The sequence below is a fragment of the Euprymna scolopes genome, chromosome 43 (assembly GCF_053919585.1).
Source record: "Euprymna scolopes isolate OS-2025 chromosome 43, ASM5391958v1, whole genome shotgun sequence".
Taxonomy (NCBI): Eukaryota; Metazoa; Mollusca; class Cephalopoda; order Sepiida; family Sepiolidae; genus Euprymna; species Euprymna scolopes.
In genome coordinates this window covers 63,519,189-63,544,120 of record NC_136524.1, presented here as the reverse complement: position 1 = coordinate 63,544,120, position 24,932 = coordinate 63,519,189, and the positions used below count along the sequence as shown (strand labels likewise).

The 24,932-nt window shown below is 31.7% G+C and overlaps 1 protein-coding gene across 1 annotated transcript in view; it reads left to right on the top strand.

The window, feature by feature from the left end:
• Positions 1–24,932, top strand: part of LOC145268369 (uncharacterized) — a 90,149-nt gene that overhangs the window by 14,682 nt on the left and 50,535 nt on the right. The window contains exons 8-13 of the mRNA XM_080123919.1: positions 90–292; positions 1,566–1,716; positions 5,345–6,117; positions 17,631–17,858; positions 21,540–21,632; positions 23,464–23,869. Coding sequence (XP_079980045.1) covers positions 90–292; positions 1,566–1,716; positions 5,345–6,117; positions 17,631–17,858; positions 21,540–21,632; positions 23,464–23,869 — 1,854 coding nt within the window. The remainder of the gene's footprint in view (positions 1–89; positions 293–1,565; positions 1,717–5,344; positions 6,118–17,630; positions 17,859–21,539; positions 21,633–23,463; positions 23,870–24,932) is intronic.

Here is a 24,932-nt window from a genome sequence, read left to right as displayed (position 1 = left end):
TGTCAGAACGCTAATATGTATCAATATTTTATAATAAATGTGTTATCATTTTCTTTTTTATATATTTATTTCATATTTTTCCTGTCTAGATCCAGTTGAGGATAATGATTCAGTTTGTCGTGTCCCAGAGAGACTAACCTTAGAACTCAACCCCAAGAACAATTCAGCATGGTTGCATGTTCAAGAAATGGCGCAGAATCCACGTTTAAGGATGACTCTAAAATCAGATCAGCACTTATCAACCGTTATGTTATTTTTACAAAAGAAATGGAAGCCACCAAGACTAAAATTAGTATCCTTTTTTCATCATTATTTTCAGATTTGCTGTCTTTTAAGCATGTGATGATATGAGTTTCTCACATTATGATTGTATTCTAAAAAGAATATCTCCAGTTGCACTAGTTGGACAATAGAGATTAGACAAGGCAATGTTGATTTGTGTGGTCCTCATTTCCACAGATGTCTGGATTGGTTTTGTAGCCTCATCTGGCCATAGAAACTTTTATCCTCTACTGAACCCAGGATGCTTTTAAGCCAGACTGGAAGATCTCAAAAGAGGTGATTCCCATATTAGTAAGAGGAGAGAATTTTCTACTCTCCTACAGCTTGGTCTATTCTCGAAATGTGGTTAGAAGCTTAGTATAGCCGAAGAAGCTTCTTGACTTCAGTCATTGGACCATTTGTTTACGCCTATGAAGGAGATGATATTCATTATACCTTTGTGAATTTTCTGTCTGACATCTGCATTACTGTAATATGTAGATATATAAAATGAGATGTGTTGTCTGAAAAAAAAAAATGACTGCTATTGCAAATAATTAATTTAAATTCCAAACAACAAACTGCATTTGTTTCCTCCTTCAGAGACATTCTTCACTTTCTCACAATTTCTCCCTCCAGATATGATTAAAATTGCAATGTATCCAATTTAACAGATGTAAGTATTTTTAATGTGCCATTGTTCAATTTTAAATAACCCAAAAGGATAGTTTTTTTTTTTTTTTTTAACTCGTGTGTCACCACTTATCAAAACCAAAAGCCACTCTAGTGTAAGGGTTAATGAGATCGATATTGTCAATTATAGGATGAAGAATATTATGAGATGATTGAAAATGATAAATGGATTAAAGTACAATTTGATTACTTGTGTAGGGATGACTTATGACATACCATAAAATAAAATAACTGAAAACTTCAATTAATGGAGGTCATAATTTTAAACAAAAAGTCAGTTTAATAGTAGAGTTATTTTTTCTAATCAATGCATGATAATTTCCTCTACTCATATTCTGGTCTTCAAAGTAGAGGTCTATGCATGGTTCAACAAGTGAATGAGGAGTTTGTTTATGCTCGTGCATTAGTTGTACACTAACTTCTGTCATGTGTGGGTTTCATGGTTAAAAAATTTATTGCATAAAAAAATTTCACAAAAATCTGAGGTATCTGAATTTTCAAAATACTTCCATCTCCTCTTTAATAACCCCATAAAAGATAAAGTGGTTTTGTGAGATAAAAGTTTTTAAAGCTTGTGAATTGTCATATTTTTGTTCTTAACTTTGTCTCAGAAAGAAAGTTTGAATTCTTTTGATGAAACTCAAAATCAATTGGTTTTGTACCCACATCGTTCAAGCAAGTGCTATCCAGTGTCTTTACAGGTCATAGAAACACAACCAAGGGCAGATTTAAAACTCAATAACTACCATGCAAACCTCAAAGGTAAGTTCTTTCATTTGATAATTTAAATACTAAATAAGTTTAGTGATTGCACTATTATACGCATTCACACATATCTTGTTATAGTCATGTCACAGATAATCTGGCAATAAGCTCTTAATTCCTCACTATCTTCTGCAAAGTATTCCTATTTACTTGCCTCTCCAAGAAGGTAATTAGATATAAGGTCAGTCTTTAATGTGGGGAAAATCCTGCTACTCAAAAAGAGGCTCTCTAAAGTGGGATAATTTTTTTAAAAATTACTTAAATCTAAAAAGATTTCTCTACTGATCAAGGATGGAAAAGATGAAGTGTAGTATCTGTCACTTTGTTCTCACTATAAAAACCCAAAGTCACTCTCCATTTCAATATGTTGCTTTCCTTCTCATTTGTAGTCTTTCTCCCTCTGCAACACCGTTTAGCAAGCCTTGTCAAGAATGTGATGTGCCCGTACCACTCTAATTTGCTTCTTTTTATTGTAGTCAAGAAGTCTTTGTACGATTCAATTTCTTTTCATATTTTATTTCACATTTTCTGATTTCCCTTTGTAATCTATTCCACTTTTAATTACACACCTGTAATTAAATGATATATAACTGTCAGAAAGCATCCACTGGATTGCAGGAATAATATTGTACCCTTCCCTATGATCCTAGGATTTTTTAAAGAAACTAATTTGTATACACACATTAAAATCCAATATTAGCAATATAATAACATTTGACAAGAAACAAATGCATATTAACTTACACAGAAATATTAACTATATTGTTATCAAGCAAACAATTTGAAAATCTGTTCAAAAGAATACTTGACCAGATGCTTGAGAACAAAACTCCACCCAATAGTTGATTGTTTTGTCGTATCTTCACATATGCAATGGTGATGATATATATATATTTTTTCTTTCTATTCAAAAAATGCTACATTGCCTAAAGTGCGTTTATTCATAAAGTCTGAAGAAATGCTGGTTTTTGAAAATTTCCAAATATATAAAAGATATCAAACATATAATGCTTGAAATTGTCGAACTAGACATTGAAACAATTGTAACGTAAAATGAAATACACTTTTTTGTTGCCATACACACCTTGTCTTGAAGTCTTGATTTTGCACACACAGTATATATATATATATATATATATATATATATATATAATGATGAAATTTTTTGATATGAAGAAACTTTGCATAATCATTTGATAGGGATCACTGAGTTGACTTTTTGAGCACTTCTCTGTTCCCATTATTTGTGAGAAAGCTTTAAACCTGCTCTCTGCCAGCCACAGCTGCAGGACATCAAATAAAACTTTCTGATTTTTTGGATATATCTACAAAGACTTTTTAAATTTGGCAAATTAAAACAAGCTATTTATAAGACTAGCTATACCTACCTCTTAATTTTTATTTTAAATTTGTTAAATTCTATTTTGAAATAAAGGTTTATTTTTCAAGTTCGTAAATATATATATGCATAAAACAAAATTATTATTCAAAATTAAACATAGGATTGTTTATTTTATATGTTCATTAGAAAAATTTTAAGTCACCAAACAGTTCAAATTCTTCCTGATGTTCTCAAAGCAATAATTATAAATATAAATATTTTTTAATAATAAATTAATTCCTATATGTATTTTTGGTACTTATTCAGATTGATACTTACAGCAATAAACAAAAATGAAGAAAAACTTATATTGTATCTACTTGTCATGGAATGAAGATTGTATATTCCAAAAATCACAGAAATTGATCAAGTATTTTTTTTTAATTTTTTACGAAAAACAAATTTTCCATTTTTTACTGATAAGTTACAGATGAGGCCATGTTTCTCTATAAAGTCAGGGGAGGTAATAAGTGATTTTGATAGTTTCCATGTATATTAGGGTTATTTGCCACCAATTCATTAATTTCATTTTTTTCACTCTCATTACAACAGAATAAATTTTTTTCTTGAGTAAAAAAAAAAAAAAAAAAAAAACCCCAAAAGAAACTACTTAATCAAATCATGTGATTTTTGGAATTTTTCATCTTTGTCCCATGACTGGTACGTACATCATACAAACATTTTTGTATTTTCTTTAATTGGCATTTATGGCAGCTTTACAATCTGAATAAGCACCATATTTTTTTCTTAATCAAAAGAATATATAAAGTCTCTAGGATATAGTTCAAAGCTGCAGATAAAATGAAGCTCAATAATTTATATCAATTAAATATTCAACCATGTCACTTTCCGTATATGAATATGGAACATGTTGCAAAGATATGGAATAATTAATGTTTTGAACTTTTGAAATGTATACTATTAATATATTAAAGCATGATTGATTTTTACCTATTGAGCTTAATTTTATATTAGTAATAAATGGTATTATTAGACCTCATAAACACTGTTTAAAGCTCTCAAAATTCATGCTAGAATTGGACATGTGGTGCAACAAATAAAGTTAAAGTAAAAATCAGTTCTAAGTGACAGTTTCTGGTATCGAAGGGTCAATCCTCATTGTAGGCAATTTTAAGAATAATATGAAAACTACTTAGCATTTTTATCCATTCATGGCAGGAAAAATTAGAACAATCTAAACTATGGATCAAATAAAGGGTTTAGTTCTAAATTCTGTATACATTCTATAGTTAAAAAAATGCATCTGAAGAAGGTTGTAGGTTTCATTAGCTGAAATATTATGAATATACCAAGATGTAAATACTAGTCCAAATAATCTAAATTATTAATCCACATCTAAAATATTTCATAAAGAAATAACTAGTATTTCTATGCTTCTCTGATACCTGGTATATTAGGAGGAACATATATAAAATGGCACAAAAACCAAAATATAACCAGGTATATAGAACACACCCTATTATCTTTGCTGTCAATTGTTACTTTCTCTTTATTTAATTGTATGTTCTATTAAAGGCTTATATATAATTCTCATAAAATAAGGTAATTAAGAATTGCTCATTTCACCCACAATGTCTCTTCTGGGAAGTTTCTTAAAATCCCCACCTTTCAGACTCTACTTTTTTATTTTCCCTTTCTCTTAGACACTCTCTTATCCTTGTTTTAATGCATACACACTGTTCTCTCAAACACACTTAGTTTACTTTATGTAATAATTACTCTTCTGCAATTTTTTACATCCTCTGACACTCTCCTTCATATTCCCACTTTCACCCTCCCATATTCCCAGACGCTCTCCCCGTTCCATATTCTCAGACATTCACTCTCTATCTACTGCTATATTTTCAGGCATTCTCTCTTTCTTACCCCATTTCTCCCCCAACTAATATTTTTGGATACTCTCATTTATTATCAAACACTCATTTGCATATTTACCCCCATTCTTACAAAAATATTACAGTTTACTTTTATGATTAATATTATTGCTGATACTGACATTATTATGAACAAATAATTCCTTGAGAATGGCTAGAAATTAAAACGTAGAATTTCCTTTATTCTATTAGAAAGAAAAATATCATTACTCGTAAGAGAAAATGAAACGCTACCAGAAAAAAAGACTAAAATGTTCCTTGTTGTTCTTTACTAAATAAAACATCTGAAACAAAAGATGAGCAGACATAATTCTAATATAATACTATTTTTTTTTTAATCTTTTTACAGCCCACAAAGAAAAAATGAAAACCATGTGTGCAAGCAATGAAAATTCTTCTGATATCGCAATGGTCCAGTCTCCTATATTTATGGATTCCATTAAGATTGAAGGTTCTATTGCTAGCAGTTCTACAAAGGAACCAGAAACGTCCTCATCAGTTAGTGGGAGTGATTTTGTTGATCTTGGTTCTGACAATGCTATGTTTCCTGACAATCTTATAAACTTACCAAGCAGCAAACATAGTAATCATTTTCAGTCCTCATTACTTTCCTCGACAGAACTGACCAGTACTGAACCATCTATACAATGCACCACGTCAGAATATTCTTCAGATATCAAGTTTTCTCTTCAACCTTTGACAAACACTTCCCCAACAACCACTGCCATTTCTACCTCCGACACAAATATTAATGTTACGATAACTGCAAATACAGCAGTTTCTACTGTTACGCCTTCCACTTCATCTAGCAATTGTAACATGTCTGCTACAGATCCTGGCGCAACTGAAGATCTTGAGATAATAAAGAGCAGGTTGGTTGAGCAATCCAAGAGAGGTTGGACTTTGAAAGAAGCAGAGGATTTGACCATTGCTCAACTGTTCTTAATATTTGGTAAAGAAGAACTTATAAGGTTAGAATATGATTGGTCAAAGAAGTCTACTGAAACCAAAGAGGATCTTAATGATTGTTATACAATCATTAATAGGTTACGGAGACTTGTACATTTGGCAACAATGGAATTTACAGACTATGTGAAAGTGAAAACACCCAAATCTGGAAAGGTATTTTTATTTTATTAATGAATGAATTTTTTTATTTTATTTAAATTCTCTCCACTTGCATGTTTTTGCTAGTATATATAAGTGCTGAATTTGCTAATAAACAGATAATTGTGACAATTTCTTGTTAATATATGCCCTCCCTCCTCAGGAAGGTAGTGCTAGGGAGGATGGTTTCATGATAACAAAACAGATACTAGACTATGCACTGAAAGTTAATATATTAGCCAGAAATAGTATAGTAAATTGAATTGAGGATTAAAATATAGTACAATTAATAGAAGTAATAGTATAGTTCAACTTTAGATAGCAAGATATAAAATCTTTTTTAGTAATAGATGTGAACAAATTTGTATAAAAGGTACGTCATAAAATACATATTTCTATTTACATTTTCCTTTGGACTGTTGTCTTCATCAGCATTATATCCCCCCCCCTTTTTTCTCTCTCTCTCTCTCTCCTATATATATATGGTCCTGGATATGACCTTAAACTATATCCAGTGGTGAGGCCCCAGCTTGTGGGCTTTGGGGAGTGTGGAGCCACCCTTGAAAACAACAAATATATTCTATTAAAAATTTTTTCTTCAAAATCTTTGGATTCGGCATTGAATAACCCGAAAAGGGTTGATATGCCGTAAAACAAAAACAACCAACCAACCTATATATATATATATATATATATATATATATATATAATGTGTGTGTTGGGACGATTAACCAGAATCGGAAAAATTTGTGCAGAATTTCTGATTCCAAAATCGTTTCTTTTAATATATTTTTAACTTAATTTTCCATTGCTTGTATTGACGATAAATCTTTATTGTTTTTAAACTTTTAGTAAAGCTAAACTCTGTAGATCATAACATCCAAATAAGATGTAATTTTTTTATTTGCATAAAATAAACAAACCTTAAAACATTGTGAAAATTTGCTAGGTAAAGTCTAGAAGAATGTATTTTATTTACAAGGTATCCAAAGAATTGTTTAAAATTAAAGAAATATTTTGTCAAGAAAAATAATATCAAGCATCATTGCTAATTAAATAAGAATAGAATATAAAACGTGTTTTTTTTTTTTATCTCTAATTTATTTATTTTATGGGTTTATGCTCTTTTTGTCCAATTGGGTTTTGTCTGGTAGTTTTTTAAGAGATTCCTGTGGTGCCAAATGCTGTCTTATGTCTGATCAAATATTTAAGTATTTTTTTGCATCTACTTAAATGTCTAGATGATGCTTCTCAGAGAGTTCAATTAAAAGATTTCAAATGAATGGGCAAGTTTTATTTTCTTGGAGCTGTTTTGTCTGACTAGGTGTTCTCTGAAATTGTTAATGTTTTATTGTATCTTTCTCAGGTTATGAAAAAGTTAAAAATATACATGAATATCTCATAATAAATTTATCAAAATCTTGCATAAAGGGAAAACATTTGCATGTTTGTCAAATTAAAAAATGAATTATATCTACGCTTAAAAGTATCTACTTTTTGGGGCGATATTTGTGAACCCACAAAAACCAAAATTGTTTTAGAATTTAGGATGGAGGGTTAGTAGTGCATAGAAATATAGGGCAATTATTGAATAAACATCGATTGAAAATAGTTCGTTGTTCAAGATTTTTTATAAACTACCCCTCCCCCAAAATTTATATTTAAAAAAATGTCTTAAAATTTTAACTAAATAAAATCGATTTTTATAAGTCATTATGAACATGCTACATACTACTGTTCATGTTGAGTGTTCCTATTTACTTGCCTCCCCTAAAGGGTAATGTTAGACACAAGGTCGTTTTTTAATGTGTGGGAATATCCAGCTCAAAAAAAATAGACGCTATGGATCGGAACGAAAATAAAAATTGCCTCAGTCTAGAAGGATTTCTCCTTCATTGACCGAGGAGAGAATAGGTGAAGTGTAGCACCACAAAAGATACATTTTGTTAATATTTCGATTGATATAACCTCCGACCAAAATTCTGTGCAATTTCTTGAGTTCAACAGAAAAATAATTCCCAACGAAACAATTAGTATATTAATATATTTTTTTCATTAGAGTGAGAGATAGGGACCCTCTACTTAAAACAATATCTCCCGTAAGAACTGGTCTAAACTTTATTTTCAATTGATATTTATTCAATAATTGCCCTTTTTGTCTAGCTGGCCAAAATGATCCTTTTTTTTTTTTTTTTTGCCCTTTCGTCCGTTGCCTTTTTCCGTTGCCTAATTAAATGATAAAATGATCACCCGTTTCCGGGCCATTCTAATTGTTTTAAAGCAGTTAACTAAATTTTTTACCACTGACCCCAAAGCCCAATTGGCAAAGTGCAAAAAAGCACAAGTAATCGCTTTATTTTTCATATTATCACCCGGTCTTAGGGTTAGTGGTAGGAAGGAGTCATGTCTTTTATGACTTTTGACAATGACATACTTTATACTACAGTTTGACCAGGAACATGAAAATGGCCAAAATTAAAAACAAACAAAATCCATTACCTGTTATTAAAACACTGTCTGGTTTGAAAGAGGTGATCATTTTACATTAAATTTATATGCAAAACTGTTTTTTTTTAAGATTGTTTACATGCAATTACCTAAAAAAAAAAAATGAAGAATCAAATTTTTCTTTTCGCAACAAAAAGTTATAATTGTGATTTGTGAAAAATGAAAACGTAAGAAAAAACACTGATAATTTCATGAGACTACAGTATTTACATATACCGTTTTAGACATAACTGTTAAAAATTAAATAAAAATTACCTATAAGCACTCATAATCATAAAAAAATAAATATTAAATGATTTATTTAGGAATTTAAAGTGCAAGAACAGTTCCACATATAAATTTAACGTAAAATAAGCATCTTTTTCCGAAACATTCTAGTATGTTAGGGTAGTTAACCAAAAACAAAATATTTTCTTCTATTAGAAATAAATTATGTGCATTTTTATTTGGGGCATGTCTATTTTTTATTAAAGTGATTACGCATGGTTTTACAATGTTGTCAATTGAACTTAAGTTAGTGGGAAACAATTTAATTAACATCCATAAAGAATTAGAATGGCACAGAAATGATTATTTTACGTTAAATTTTATATTCTAAACTGAGATTCCACTCTAAATACTAAAATGATTGCTTTTCTTTCCATTTAAAGGTGTCACATGTAATCACGTATAGAATTAATATTTTATTTTGAAATGGGGATTTAGCTGCGTGTTAATCTACAAATTTTTATTATTTTTTATTTTTTTTGCCTTGCTTTTGTTTTTGCTTTTTTTATAGGAAAGCAAATCGATTTAATAACTCACCAATTTTTTATAATTAAAATAAAATTTTAACTTCATTCATACAGAGAAGACACTGAATAGTTAACAAAGACCACACTCTCTGCATGTTAAAAATTGTTTTCTAAATAATAACATTATTATTTAGAAATTTGTCCATGACAGTGGGAGAAGGTGTTGTTAAATATTTTGTTCTTACATCGTTTTCTCATTTTGCCTTCCAATCGTCGACTATTTTCAGCTGTTTATGAAAACTTTCAAGTAGCATGTAGCACACTAACAAACTGATACAATCTGGCTTTGTTTTAAAATGAAAATAAAGCTTTTGTTGTCTTACAATTTTCAATCTGTTACAAGGAAAACATTTCAGAAAAAATATACGCAGAAATTAGCTGCGCTTATGTAATAATTTAAAACTTTACAGAAAACAACACTAATTAAATATTTATAAATTTTAAAAGTATCAGAATCGGGAATCATATTGGAATCAGAAATTTAGAACAGAATCAGTAATTATATCGGAATCGGGAAAAATTTTGGAATCGTCCCAACATACACACACACATACACACATTGATGAACACATAATACGGTTTGTTCCTTTTTATTTCTCTGCATATATATATACAGTGATGATCATATTTATTGGCATGGTAAAATAAAAGTTAAATTTTGTCTAATAAATTCTAAAAAAGCGATTAAATTAAAGAAAATAACAAAGTATATTATGTATTTTTAACTGGCCTTTCCGATGCAGCAATCGGATTTTAGAAAAAATAAATAACAAAGGAACAACAAACATAATTGCAAAAAACCCTTGTTCAAAATTATTGGCACGGCTTTGTTTTTCTTTTAGTATCAGTATAATATCAATCAATTTCCGGTTTACGTGCTTTCTGAACTTTTTTATAGCCATATTATGCTTGTTTAACGCTAATTCAGTGAATAATTTTTTTCAGATAATTTTTAGATAGCGATTTATTTAAACTATTATAAGTGACTAAATTATAATTTTCAATCGCCATGGTTAAAACTAAGGAACACAGCGAAGACGTTAGGAAGCTTGTTGTAGCATGCCATACCAATGGGGAGGGCTATGATAAGATTTCAAAGAAGCTAAACCTTCCCAAATCCACTGTTAGAGCCATAATAAACAAGTTCAAATCGCAAGGCCACGTTATGAGTTTAGAGGGTAGAGGGAGAAAAAGGATTCTTTCCCCAAGAGATGAACGGAAAATTGTTCGACAAGTAAAACAAAACCCAAGGATCTCTGTTGGGGAGATTGTTGATGAACAGAGCACCTCTGGAGTGAATGTATCTCGACATACAGTTGGTAGAGTTTTTAAGAGAGCTGGTTTAAAAGCATGTCGTCCGAGAAAGACTCCCTTATTGAAGCCTATGCACCTGAAAGCAAGGCTAGCCTTTGCAAAACGTCATATTGATAAAGATGTTGCATTCTGGAAACGTGTTCTATGGACTGACGAAACGAAAATAGAGTTATTTGGCCATAATAAAGTGTCTTATATTTACAGAAAATCTGGCGAAGCTTTCCTGCCTAAGAACACCATACCCACAGTGAAGCACGGTGGAGGCAGTTTGATGTTTTGGGGATCCTTTGCTGCCTCTGGACCAGAGCGACTTGTTAAGGTCACAGGTAGCATAAAAAAGGAAGATTATGTTAAAATATTGGATGAAAACCTGAAAGACTCTGCTAAAGAGCTCTCACTTGGTCGTCGTTGGTGGTTCATGCAAGATAATGACCCAAAGCATTCGGCTAAACTGACTAAGAAATGGCTTGAGGACAATCATATTAATGTTTTGGAGTGGCCATCACAAAGCCCAGACCTTAATCCAATTGAAAATTTATGGAGAACATTAAAATTGAGGGTAATGCAAAGGAAGCCTAAGAATCTTATTCAATTGGAGGATTATTGTCAGGAAGAGTAGGCTAAAATTACTACTGAAGAGTGCAACAACTTGGTTGTAAACTATGAAAAGCGACTGAGGAAGGTAATCAAGGCCAAAGGCTATACAATTGATTATTAAATAAATCATGCCAATAATTTTGAACAAGGATTTTTTGCAATTATGTTTGTTGTTCCTTTGTTATTTATTTTTTCTAAAATCCGATTGCTGCATCGGAAAGGCCAGTTAAAAATACATAATATACTTTGTTATTTTCTTTAATTTAATCCCTTTTTTAGAATTTATTAGACAAAATTTAACTTTTATTTTACCGTGCCAATAAATATGATCATCACTGTATATATATATATATATATATGTGTGTGTACTAGATACTCTGAATTAAATTCATGCAGATTTTATATTCATTATTATAGAGCCAATTCTCTATTGATTATTATATTGTACCTAATATATAGTAGTGATTTTAAAAGTAAAAACATAACTTGAGTGTCATCAGCTAAACTTGAAACCAAGACATATAACTCCCCAGTGTTATTCTTTACCCTACACTAGATCATATGCTTATCAAAACTTTACAATAATGTTGTTGAACGTATAAATTTATATATTTGCGCATGTGTACAAGATACATGTTTAGTCGACTTATGTTTGCCAAATATCAATTTTTTCTGGCTAGTAATCAAACCAAATTTGTTTCACAAATCCAAATCCTCTGTATATCAAGTTTCAAATCTATAGGCTAAAAATTGACCGAGTATTTTAGTAGAGACCATTCTGCATAGGTAAGGTCATTTTTATATATATATATACTAGCAGTTCGCCTTACATTGCCCAGTTGTAAAATACACTTAAATATGATATTTTAATTTATGCAGATTTTCTATTTGTCATTATAGAGCCAATTCTCTATTGATTATTATATTGTACTGGTGCATAGTTCTTATTAGAAGCGGACGTATATTATATCTTTGTTGTTGTGTGTTCGTGTTAGAGTGTTCATGTTGTGAGATAGACAGGTCTTATATATAAGGAGAAAGGGTACATGTTAATACTTGAGAGCCGACAGCATGTAATACACAACGAGAGGAGATTTGATATATAGATAGAGAGATTGATAGTGATATTGACATTTATACGTTTGACAGTTCTGTGAATGGGAGTGTTTCTATAACATTGACACATATATTTCTTTACCTATTTTTGAGATGATGATTTTCACAAAGTTCTTATAATATAAATTCACAATACCTTTTTGTTGTTGAATAACATAACACGAAGACGCAGATACAAAATTATGAAGTTGCTCGTTTATTCCATTCTGACCAGTCAATGGCTTTGCATCAAGGAATTCAAGTCTCTACATGATACTTTCTTCGCCTCCCTTCGCTTCCAAGGTTCCATGTCAACTCTGTCTCTGACTCCTCTCTTCTCCCCTGACTGACTGACTTCTGACTAAAGCTCTCTATATTGAGAACTCATGACGTCATTGCATGACTAAACACGTGCGTATCATACTCGTGGCCTGACATGCATTGTTCCTCCTGTTTCTACAAAGCCGACTCTCTAACCTAATTTTTGATTAACCCATTTTACAAACATTTTCCATCGTCCGTTTTTAAATTCCTTATTTTAATTTCATTTCTTTAACAGAAACAAAATTACATAATTACATTCCTTTTTCAATAAACTATTTTATGTGAACTAAACAATGGTAATTCTATATTCCATTTTCAATAACATTCTGTATTATATTTTAACTTATGATCGGAATTCCCAATTCCAATCTTAGCTTCGCAGGTTCGAATCCTCTGCTATCCTATCTCATATTTACTCACTTACAAGAACAGGCGGCTGTTCTTTAACAGTACCCAATATATAGTATTAGCTGCCCAACATCGCTTGATCATAAAATCTGCTTAAATATGATATCTTAATTTATGCAGATTTCATATGTATTATCATAGAGCCAATACTCTATTATATTGTACCTAATATATATATATATATATATATATATATTAGTAGTGATTTCAAAAGTTAAAAATATATATGACTTGGGTATCATCAACTAGAATTGAAACGAAAACATTTAACATTCTAGCCTTATTTTTTACCATGTGAGCTAACAGCAGTTGGATATCAGAACTTTAAAAATTAACAGACTTTACCGTATAAATGTATATTTATACATACGTACAGGATACACGTTTAGACTTGCCAAGTTTCAATTTTTGTCAGTTTTGACACCTTATCAGTTATTTTTACTGGCTAAAATCCAACTAATGGGAGAAGTTCACTAGTCAAATGCCGTTGTAAGCTTCAGTCTAATATAAGTATTAATGTTTATATTTATCCCAACCAAAGGTTGACAAAGTTCTTGCAGTTTTTAACTTTTAAAATTCAGATAAATATATCTCGGCTCAAACAAAGTTTTATTGATCAAAATAAGCACCATCAGAATCAACACACTTTTGCCAACTCAAAGCAAGTGTATTTATGCCAGTAATGTTAAAATCTTGCATTCTGGTGGTAATGAAGTCGCTGTAGGCATTTTTTGATATCACTTAGGTTTTTGAAGTATTTCTCACGCAGAAAATTGTTGAGATGCTTGAAGAAGTAGTAGTCGAAAGGTGAGAGGTCTGGAGAGTGTGGTAGATGAAGCAGTTTCATAACCCAATTTGTTCAGGTTCTGCAGGGTTGTTTTAGCAACTGTCAGTCAAGCATTGTCATGGAGGAGAATTAGAACTTTTCTGTTGACTAATGCTGGATGTTGTTGTCAAAGTTCCTGATGCATTTCATTCATTTGTTGACAGTACTTCACTGCCGTAATAGTTTCGACTGCATTTAAAAAACTGCAATGGATGAGACTATTTGTAGACCACCAAACGATCAGCATGAGCACCTTTTGGTGCAATTCTGGCTTCGGGAAGTGTCGTTGAGTTTTGTCAGCATCTAACCACTGAGCTGAGCATCGCCAGTTGTTCAAAGAACCAACTTTTCTTTGCAAGTCACGATCCGGTCGAGAAACGGGTTGTTCTCGTTGCGTAAAAAAGGGAAGATGACACTTTATAATGGCGTTTCTTTTGGTTGTCATTTAATTTGTAAGACACCCATTTATGAAGTTTTTTTGTCTTTCCAACTTCTCTCCCAGTGGTTGGAAATCGTTGTATAGGTTACGTCTAATTCAGAAGCAAGTTCTGTAGCAGTTGTGCATAAATTGGCTTCGATTAAGGCTCTTAATTGATCATTGTCAACATCTGATGGCCATTACGCTCATCATCCTCAAGACTCTCGTCACCACCACAAAATTTCTTAAACCATTGTGCTGTGTATGCAGTAGTGATTCCTGGGCCAAACGCTTTGTTGATATTGCAACTGTTTTAGCAGCTTTTCGGCCCAACTTAAATCTAAATTAGAAAATTGTGATTTTGCTTTTTTTCCGTCTTTAACATAATTATTAAAACGTGATATTCTTGTAAATAGATATCACTAATTTCTATTAATGAGATGCTATTTTTAAGTTTCATATAAATATTTTTAAAAATGTAGTAACCGGTATAAAATAAGAAAGAAAAAAAGAATATATTAATTAAATTCTAATTTGCAAAATTAATAGTAATTGTCTGTATTTTTGAGATGAGGTGTTTTCATTGATTGAGATTGTCGGACTGAGAAAAAAACGAGAATCAGCAACTATGTCCCAGAGCCTAGCTGGAGTCCGAACACGGTATCCCCGTAATAATAATAAAGGGTTTGGTTCGAGACTCCTAACAAACTGTTCCCCAGTTCGATATGAAACACCTGATGAAGGCCGGAAGGCAAAACGGCCGAAACGTTGTGACGCTAACAAACAAGATGAGGAAGTCAGTCTGACAATCTCAATCATTGCAAAATTAACTCGCACTAAATCAAAATATTCAGTGATCTTTTGAAGAGTCTGGTGTTATTTCATAGTTATCATTTTTCCCCGGTACAATCTGATCTAGAGATATGATTTGTATCATAAAAACTGTATTTAATATATAAAGTAAAATCAGTCTGATTCTCTATATAAGACCAACCTTGCATTGCATCTGACAAATTGATATTTGATTCTAACTAGCCAGTGATTGGGGAAATTTTTAATATTATATGTTCATAACATAAAAGAAACTCCAGTACTGTTATGCTCAATCTGCCCTGTATATGAAGACCTGAAACTCTATCCAAAGATATTCATAAATATTTCCCTCATGTTTAACTATTTAAAGAAAACTTGAAAAAACTTGGTGTATAAAAAATTTACCAAAATATTTGAATTCAAAATTACAAGATATTTAGGATAAATTTATTTTAGTGTTAAGGCCTTTTTTTTTTAATATAAGATCTTGCAATATAATGGCTACGTGATGCATATTCATAAGATGCAACATCACACATAGTCATTTGAAGTATATTAGATGTATTTGGAACCTGCATAAGGAGACAGAGATGCAAATTCTCTGCTTTTTAACAGAATTTCACCATTTTATTTTTTTTAATCCAGAAAAGGTAAATTTTTTGCTTAAATCATGAGAACCTTTCATGTGAAATCTTAGCTTTTAGATCCAATTTATTTTCTAATTGAGAAAAACTTTATTCTCCCTCTTATGACGGTTCTCTCTAAAAACTGAAAATGTTAATTTTGTCATGAAGGCTAAAATTTCAAGTAATTCATAATAGGAGAGGAGTAGTTAGATTATTTTTGTTTCATTGAAGAATGAATTTTCTTTCTTCCTACATTTAGTATCTTTCTTTTAATTTAGACTTCTTTAGTTGAAATTAATTGGAGTTGTTCAAGAAAAAGTTGGTTTTTGCATTTCTTTCTTTTCACACACATCACCCCCACCAGTGGGGAAATTCATCTTGATTTCAGTATAAAAAATTTTTTTTTTTTTGGTTGTTCACATGCTGAGATAATAAGAAAAATGTTACACAATGATTTGCATCAACAATGAGTTGAAGATAATTACCTTTTTTTTTTTTTTGCATTTTCACCCCAAACAAGGCACAGTGTCACTTTGATGTAGGGGGCTACTATCTGGGACATAATTTGCATGCATACTATGTAGAAAGTTGACAGCTAGATATCTGTTTACGTTACACTTGAACATCTACATGTCTGTCTAGTCAAGGAAGCCAGAACCCAGAAGAGAATTCCAAAGTCTAGCAGTCCTTGAAGAAATTAGAGTAGAAAGCTTTCTGGCATCTGGGGATCTCTACTGTATTGGGGTGGGATTTTGCTGCTTGTCGGGTTTATTAACGTTGAGGGGTGTACGATGGTTTGGAGTTTGTCGGAGCACCTACCATTAAAATACTTGTACAACAGACAAAGGGATGCAACATTTTGTTGATGGGACACATGTTGAAGCCTTGTTGACAGTGAAGGATCTATTAGGTCGGCGACTCTCTTTTATGTGGATATCAAAGAAATAAGAGGTTTTGTTACGTATTTCATATTCTATTTGATACATTAAATGAGGGACTGTTACACTCTTAAAGCAATGAATTTACTCCTCCTCTGAAGATAAACATGATTTATTTGTCTCTCTTTACTTGCCCCTCTCCATGGGAGCAGAGTTAGACATAGTCAGTTTTTAATTAAAAAAAACTTCTTTTTATTTACATTTATTCATTCTAAACAAGCACCACCAAAGTGTAAGGACTACTGTAGGTAGGAGGTACTCTAAATGAGGAGTTTGTAGCAAGATTTTTGTTTATATTACGTTTAAATTTCTGCATGTTGGAGCATAAAGGGAATTCCAAAAGAAAGTGGCCATAAAAAGAAGCTATTAGAGTAGAAAATTTTCCAGCATCTGGGGATCTCTACAGTGAAGGGATGGGGTTTTGCTACTGGTCTGGTTTGTCAAGGGTATTTACTACAAGAAAGTACAAGTGCAGTAAGTTTGTTAGAGCGCATTCAGCAGAAGTACTCGTAAAACAAGCACATGAATGTAACATTGTGGTGATGGGATAAGGACTGATTAGATTAGAGATTTATTTTTTTGTTTTACTCTGTCCAAGAAAGAGAGACTAGTGGTTGGTGCACCAGACCCAATGTCGCAACAATATTCTATTAGCTTGGGGAAAATGCAACTTCAAAAAAAAACGGTACACTCTGGGTTAAAACAAAAAGTAAAATTGCTTCAGTCTTGAAAGATTTCTAACTGACTGAAAACAGAAAAAGATAGTGTTGTATCAAAACAAATACTACATTTTGCTTCTAGCCAAAACAAAGTCCCAATTTATTTGTCATTTAATCAAGAAATTCTTTGTTTTTATTTCTTTTGCAGTCTAACATTGGTTGTGAGGCATGTGGGAAAATTTTAAATCAATCCGATTCCAAAGGAAATTCAAAATTAATGAATAAAAATATCAACAAGAACTTATATCTTCAGAACAATGCAAAACCTGGGAACATTTTCAAAGAATCCTGTGGAAGTTCAGAAAGTGCCATCAAAGACAAGAAAGATTCAAAAACGGACAAAACTGATAAAGATGCGAATGTAGAGAAAACAATTGTAAGAAATTTTATTTTACTTTTTAATCTAAAAAATAAAATTCTAATTTTTTTTATATTTTTTTTTGTCTGTTACGCACTTATATTATTATTGTTATAAATGTTGAAGTTTGAATTGTCTAACTTGGTATTTGTATATAGAAAATAGTTGCTCCTCAAAGTCAAGAGGCACCTTCCTGGGATTAACACTTAATTTCTTTATGAAATGCATAAATATCCTAATGTTCATTTATGGTTCTCCCCTACTTCTCAAAGCTTAAGTTAGTAAAACCATGAAGAATATTAATTTTCCTTTTCTCATTTGATCAGTTTATTTGATTTATATTTCTTATGGTCTGTTCTTAGTCTTGCGGGATTTTAGCATAAAAATTAATTTGGTCTGATAACGTATCCAGCTAAGTGCCGTTATTTAAAGTAACCTCATTTTGAGAAAGTGCACTATTTTTTGTATGAGCCAGTTTATAGGTGTGTTCAGGATTTTTCTTATTTTGAGATTCGAATACTGTTATTTTGAAAATTTGGTCAGGGTTTACTTGTAGAGGGAAGTATTCTAATGCTATCTTGTCCTGACAAACCCTTGTACAGAGACCAAAAACCCTCAAGACTAGTGTCTAATAGACATTCAAACTCTCTTCTGATTATATATATCAGGAGAGTGTTTAAATGTTTATATTAGACACTACTCTTGAGGGTCCTCGGTCTGTTTGTACAAGAATTTGTCAGAGAAACATGGCATGAGAATACTTCTCCTTACAAGTAAACCCTGATCAAATTTGTGAATTGTATCCCTTGTTTTTGTGGCAAAAATTAAACATGGCATTCAGATAAGCACACGTTGCATCTATTACTGCATTATTGTAATTTACATATATTCATTTTATGTGTGCATATATGTCTTGCTATGGTTAGGATGTTTAGCAGATGTGTTTGATTGTGTGAGTTTCTTATTTCTCTGGTCATTGAATATAAAAAAAAATCTTTTCTTCTGTTGTGTAGGGTTGTCAGATGGAGTTACTCTCTCTTTCTCTCTTATAAGTTCAAATATATTTAACTAAAAAAAACAACAATATTTTTACAAAAGTGCTCAATATGTATGTAGAGCTTTTATAATAAAATTACATACACATCAGAAAAAGGTCTACACAGATTGCTCTATGCTTTGTCGTTAATCATCTTGTAAGGGGTTCAATATTCTATTATCACTAACAAAGCATTCACATGCGATTGGGAAGGAGAAGGACAATCTTTGACAAAACCAGAAATAGGTATTCTTCTAACCTTTACATTATCTGTTTTGTATCCAGTCCCACATATTTCCTTTAGAGAGCATGAACTGAAGAAAGAAAGAAAACAGAAGAGAAACAAGCAATAAATATAGTAGTGCCTTCCACTTTGGATAATTGATAATTATTATTGTCACACGTTATTCAAGAAAATTTACAATGATAATAAAAATCCTGAAGATTTATATTCACTGGATAACTTTTAAAGAAACTTTAATTTGACATCATCATAATTTATTATCTTTGGTTTAACGTTTGTTTTACATACTGACATGTTCTGAATTTTTGAGATGAGGATTCATTATTTGTGTTGTTTGAATTCTTCAAACTACTGTTCTCACCTTGAGTGTTATTTGCACAACATTTCAGTTGGCGTAACTTCCGACAATCTTCAGGTGTATCTTGTTGAACTCGGTGAATCTTTCTGTCAAACTCGGTGAATCTTTCTGTCAAACTCGGGGCATCTTTCTGTCAAACTTGGGAATCTGCGCAGTATTTCACATGGAACTCTTTATTTAATCCATGGAGGTAGCATGCTCTCATTATGTCAGCCATGAGTGGGTAAAAGTCCTAAGTAATTTGAAGTTATATTTTTGAGTCACTGCACTTTGTGAATTACTTAGGACTTTTACCCAGTCATGGCTGACGGAACAAGAACATATTACCTCCATTTATTAAATAAAGGATTCCATTCAAAATTTTAAGTCTTTAGGTCTTTATTTATTTCTTGTTCTCTCAAATCCATCCTTATTATTTTCTCTCCTGTTATACTAGGCTTTACCCCTGCTACCTTAATTGTTTTACATCTAACTTATGAACTCTCATCCATTCTTTCAATGTGGTTTAATGTCTTTTTTCATGCTGGCATGTGTTGGAAGTAGTCATACAATTATAGGCTCCTGTTCTACACACATCACCCTATACTGTCCACACATTTAATCATCCTCTGAAGTCATCATACTTAAGATTGCCTTTGAGGCTTGCATTATACAAATATATAAAGTCAAAATGTTCTGCTCAAAAATGAATATTCCAAGCTTTTGCTTTGCATAAGTCATCATCAAAGAATAGCAGATATCTTGTGAACAAACTAGGGAATTTGGATTTTGTGTTATCCTTCTTTATCAAAAGTTTTAAGATGAGGACTGATAATTTGGATTGTTCAGATAACTGTTCTTATCCAATGTAACCGACAACTTTCTTGAAGTGCATCTTGTTGAACCCAGAAATTCTGTACAGAATTTTGAATAGAACCCTTCATTTAATCTATATGGATACCTTGTTCTCATTCCATCAGCCATGACTGGGTAGCAGTCTTCAGTAATTTGTCATTGTATTCTTAATATTGTCCATTGTGCAATAAATTAGTGTTAAATAATAATAAGTTCTAATTGACGGTCTTCTCGAGGTATTTGGACTAATGTTCTCATCTTGAGTATTATTTTCACAACAGTTCAGTTGAAACCTCCAATGTTCTGCAAGTATATCTTGTCAAACTTGGAAATCTTCCTAAAATATTGAACATAACCCTTTATTTAATCCATGGGAGTAGCCTGCTCTTGTTCTGTCAGGCATGACTGTGTAGAACTTCTACACAATTTGTAATTATATTAAGAGTGTAATATTACAATTGAACTTTTTTATTAAGTAATATATTCACTATGTCACAGGTTTGTATGGAAATAATATCAATAATCAATCATCGTCTCAAAATGTTAGAAACATTTCTATCGAGGTTGAAAATGTAATCCTCAGTATAGGTGAGAATAACATTCAAAATGAGAATAGTAATCTGAATAGTTCAAATAATACCTTCATTTTAAGAAAGATTGGGTGCTTATGTAGTACTGGGCACAAAGCGAAAATCGCATTACAAGTAAAAACTCTTTGATATACTTGCATATCATGCAAAAAATAAGTATCCTCAACAAAAATTATATTTCCTCAAAGAATGAGTCAGCATAAGGGAAATAATTCCTTGATTAAAAACTCAGTTATTGTTATTAAAATTTTCAAATGCAAGGTTGGGTCCATATTGTGCTCTTAGTTCCTTTAAAATACTCCAAAGAAAGTAAATTTTTGGGAATATTATTAATTGATGTCTAATACCTCTTGTTACAATTTCAGAAAAAATCAAATGTATCTGAATTTTCATGAAGGTCTTCCACCACACCCTCTTTGTCCCTTTGTATAAAGCTAAATTAAATTAGCTGTAGGCCACATGATCTAACTTTATCCATAGCAGCTGTGTTCCAGAATTCATAATGATCAGTTAATTAATTTAGGAATGAATCCTATCTACAAATATATAAAACTACAGATACCCAACTTTCTCGAAGATGTGCATATTTGATACTTTTCGATTATTATTTGAATATATTTTCTCTTTTTTTATTCAGGATGATTCAGAACGAGTAGATGGTGTATTCCGTGTGCCAGTAATACCTGGCCGAGGACCTTTGTCACAAACACTTGTTCCAAATGAATACATTGTAAGTAAAAGGAAATTTGCATTTTATTTTTTATGTACTTACACTTCTTATATATAAGTCATTAGTTTCTTCTATCAATGTTTTAATCTATTATACAAAGGGCAGGTGTATGTGTGTCAAAGTCACAAAGTTGGTAAATTCTCGATCAGCGTTGCCTTGGATGAATAATATCTAAAATTTAGAAAAAAATTATTTATTCTTTGACTTTGAACGCATACAAATTCCATCAAAGATTGTTGGTTTTCAGCCCAAGAGAAGTAACTGATTTTTCAATCAAGGAGTTAATTCTCTTATGCTGACTCTTCCTTGGAATCTATATATAAAAAAATTGTGTGTGTGTGTGTATGCTCAGGTAAGAAGAGAAAGAGGGGGTTGAGAGAGCAAGGGGAGAAACAGGGGAGGAGAAAGAGAGACAGATAAAGATGGGTAGCCTTGCTAGTACATTCTAAAGAACAAAAAGGAATAATTGAGGTGACTAAGTAAAATTTTCTTTTTACAATTCAGTGTTTTTTTTTTTTTTTTTTTTTTATCAATTTTGATAAATAAATGTAAAAAGTTCATAGAAAAAGTATATATTGCATACAGAAACATCATATCTACATTTTTATAATTTATGAAAACTTACTGGTAATTGTTGGACTTTAACTTTTTCTATTGGGAAATTTGGTGCTTATCTATATAGGGAGTTTGACATAAATTTAACAATTTTTGAAAAAGGGGGAAAAACCTGTCATATCTTGGCCAATAATTGATGTATTCACAAAATTCTAAGTACATCTCTTAGAGGACCTTTTACTGAATACAGCTCACCTGTAAGATGTTCTAAACTTTGCCCTTGGTTTCCAGGTAGGACATGATCCTCTCTTTTGAAAGATGCTTGTTTGATCTTGGTGATCAGCTTGTTTTTGATGTTGCAGGTGATAAGGTTGGTCAATTCCTCCCATGCATAATAGTACATAAGGTTGCAGATGATGGGAGAAGTGGTAAAGTAAAGGTAAATAGTCATCTGAATCAAGTTAGAATTCCTCAGAGCAGCATATTGTGATATTTGTTAGAGGCACATCTATAGACCATCACAGTTTGAAGAACCTTGGTCTACATGATGCAGGGGACTTTGTGTAGATTTTAGGCCAACCATCTGTTCTTCCATTCATTGTACAACTTGCTCTAGCAGAATTACTTTGTCTGAGGAAAACCAGAAAATTACCAGTTCTATTGGATGCTTGACCCTGCCGAGAATTTTCTTGGCTTTAAAGGTGGTTCTCGGGGCCTTGGTGGTGAGTTGTTGGCAATTACAATTTTTATCTAAGGAATGGCAATGATCCCTGTTCAGTTCAGTTTGATACTTGAATCTCTTGGAAAGATTGGCATTGTCTTGCTATACATGTTTTTTTCAACTTCTCTCACAATTTTGGTTGTGTGCTCTAATTTCCATCTTCAAAATGCATTGAGCTGCAGCTAAGATTTCCAAATGCAAATCATCATGATATATTACAATGTTTTCCAGTCATCCATGGTGTCCATTTCTCAAATTAGTAGTATACAGAAACAACTATCTATTACACTTTACTGCTATTAAATACTTTAAATGATTTTGAAATGAAAAAATAGATAAAAAAATCAAAATCATCCCAAACCCCTGCATATTAATAAAGCATAGTTGAATATTTAGATGCCTAAAACATAAGTATATCACTTCAGCATCTTTGCAACAAGGTTTAGATGTGTTTTTTTTTATATATTAGATGGGCAATGCTGAGTAGCCGTGTTAGTCCAGATTAAAAAAAAAAAAGAAAAAAATAACTTTTTTTTTTTTTATGACTATTTTCAGAATCAGTACAGACCTCCAAAATTTCGTAGGAAGTTACAACGTAGTGCCAGGAAACCTGTATTCTTTCAGAGGGCATTTGTGCCAAAGGAAAATCCACGCATGATGACCCTCGCACTTTTACCTAATGCCACCCCTGTAAATGTGGAATCATCATTCTTGTCTGTGAGTAATCGGCCTAATACTGTGATCACTACCAGAACTGTGTCTTCATTTTCAAATACTTATACCACGCAAGTATTAACCCAACCGATTGCTAGTACACTTTCTGTACACCATCCAAACAATTCAGTCCTTGTGCAAGGGGCTATATCATCACAACCATCTACAGGAATAACTCTTAACACAAATCCAAAAACCACTACAACGACTGCGACAGCCACTACCTTAACGGATTCATTCAATACAGGTAAGAAAAACAAGATTATATATTTGTTAACCTGAATTATATAATATTTGCATTTATATATATAGCAATTTATGGGTACAATTTACAAAAATGTTCAATATGCTGTTTTTTAGTCTTCATGCTAATAGTATTTTTATTTATGTGCTACAGTTTGAGTCTGTAAGGAAAAATATCTCCATGTTAACAATATTAATAGCAGAAAACCGTATTTTCGGGAGAAAACTAAAGCAAAACACATATCATACAGAGAACATAGTGTGAGAGGGAAAAAGAAAAAAACTAGTTAGAATCAAATATTAATGTCAGATGCAATGCTATCACTATCTAAATTCAATTTTGTAAACAGTTTTTTGCTCATTTCTGATGAAGTTTCTATTTACATGCCTCCGTCAAGGGCATACACAAGATCAGATTTTGATGTGGGGGAAAAACCCAAAACTTCCCAAAAGAGGGAAAGCCGAGGAGCTGTCTTCGTTTCAGTTAGTTTTACTTTATTTATACTAAAAAGCTGATAAATCTAGATGCGACGCACGTTCATAAATTGTAGATATTACAATCTAGACGGTATATAAAAAGTTCTAAGACATAATAACCCCCCCTCCTCCTCCTCGAGAAGCCTGGCGAAAAAAGCCTTTCTTTGACAGACAAAAATGCGCATGCTGCATTTGTCTTTTATATATATATATATATATATATATATATATATATATATATATATATATATATATAAGATTAGTTGCAAAAATAGGTAAATATAGTGAAATTCACTTAAATTTCCATTTTATTTTGGTGTCATTTTGATGAAATTTAAATGGAAACAATTTAAACTTTTCCTTTATAAATGTACTAGCGGGGGTGCCCGGTTGCTTGGGTGTAAAAGAAAAAAAAAATTTTGTTAGGGAGGTAGGCTTGAACTAGAAGCCTTGAGGCGAATAGCCTGACAACTTACCACGATGCTACATGGGCAGAGAATTGAGGAAGGGTGTAATTAAATGTTTAAAAAAGCAAGTGGTTAAACGAACGTAAACATGTGGTTTTCTAGGTCAAACATCATGCCACAGTA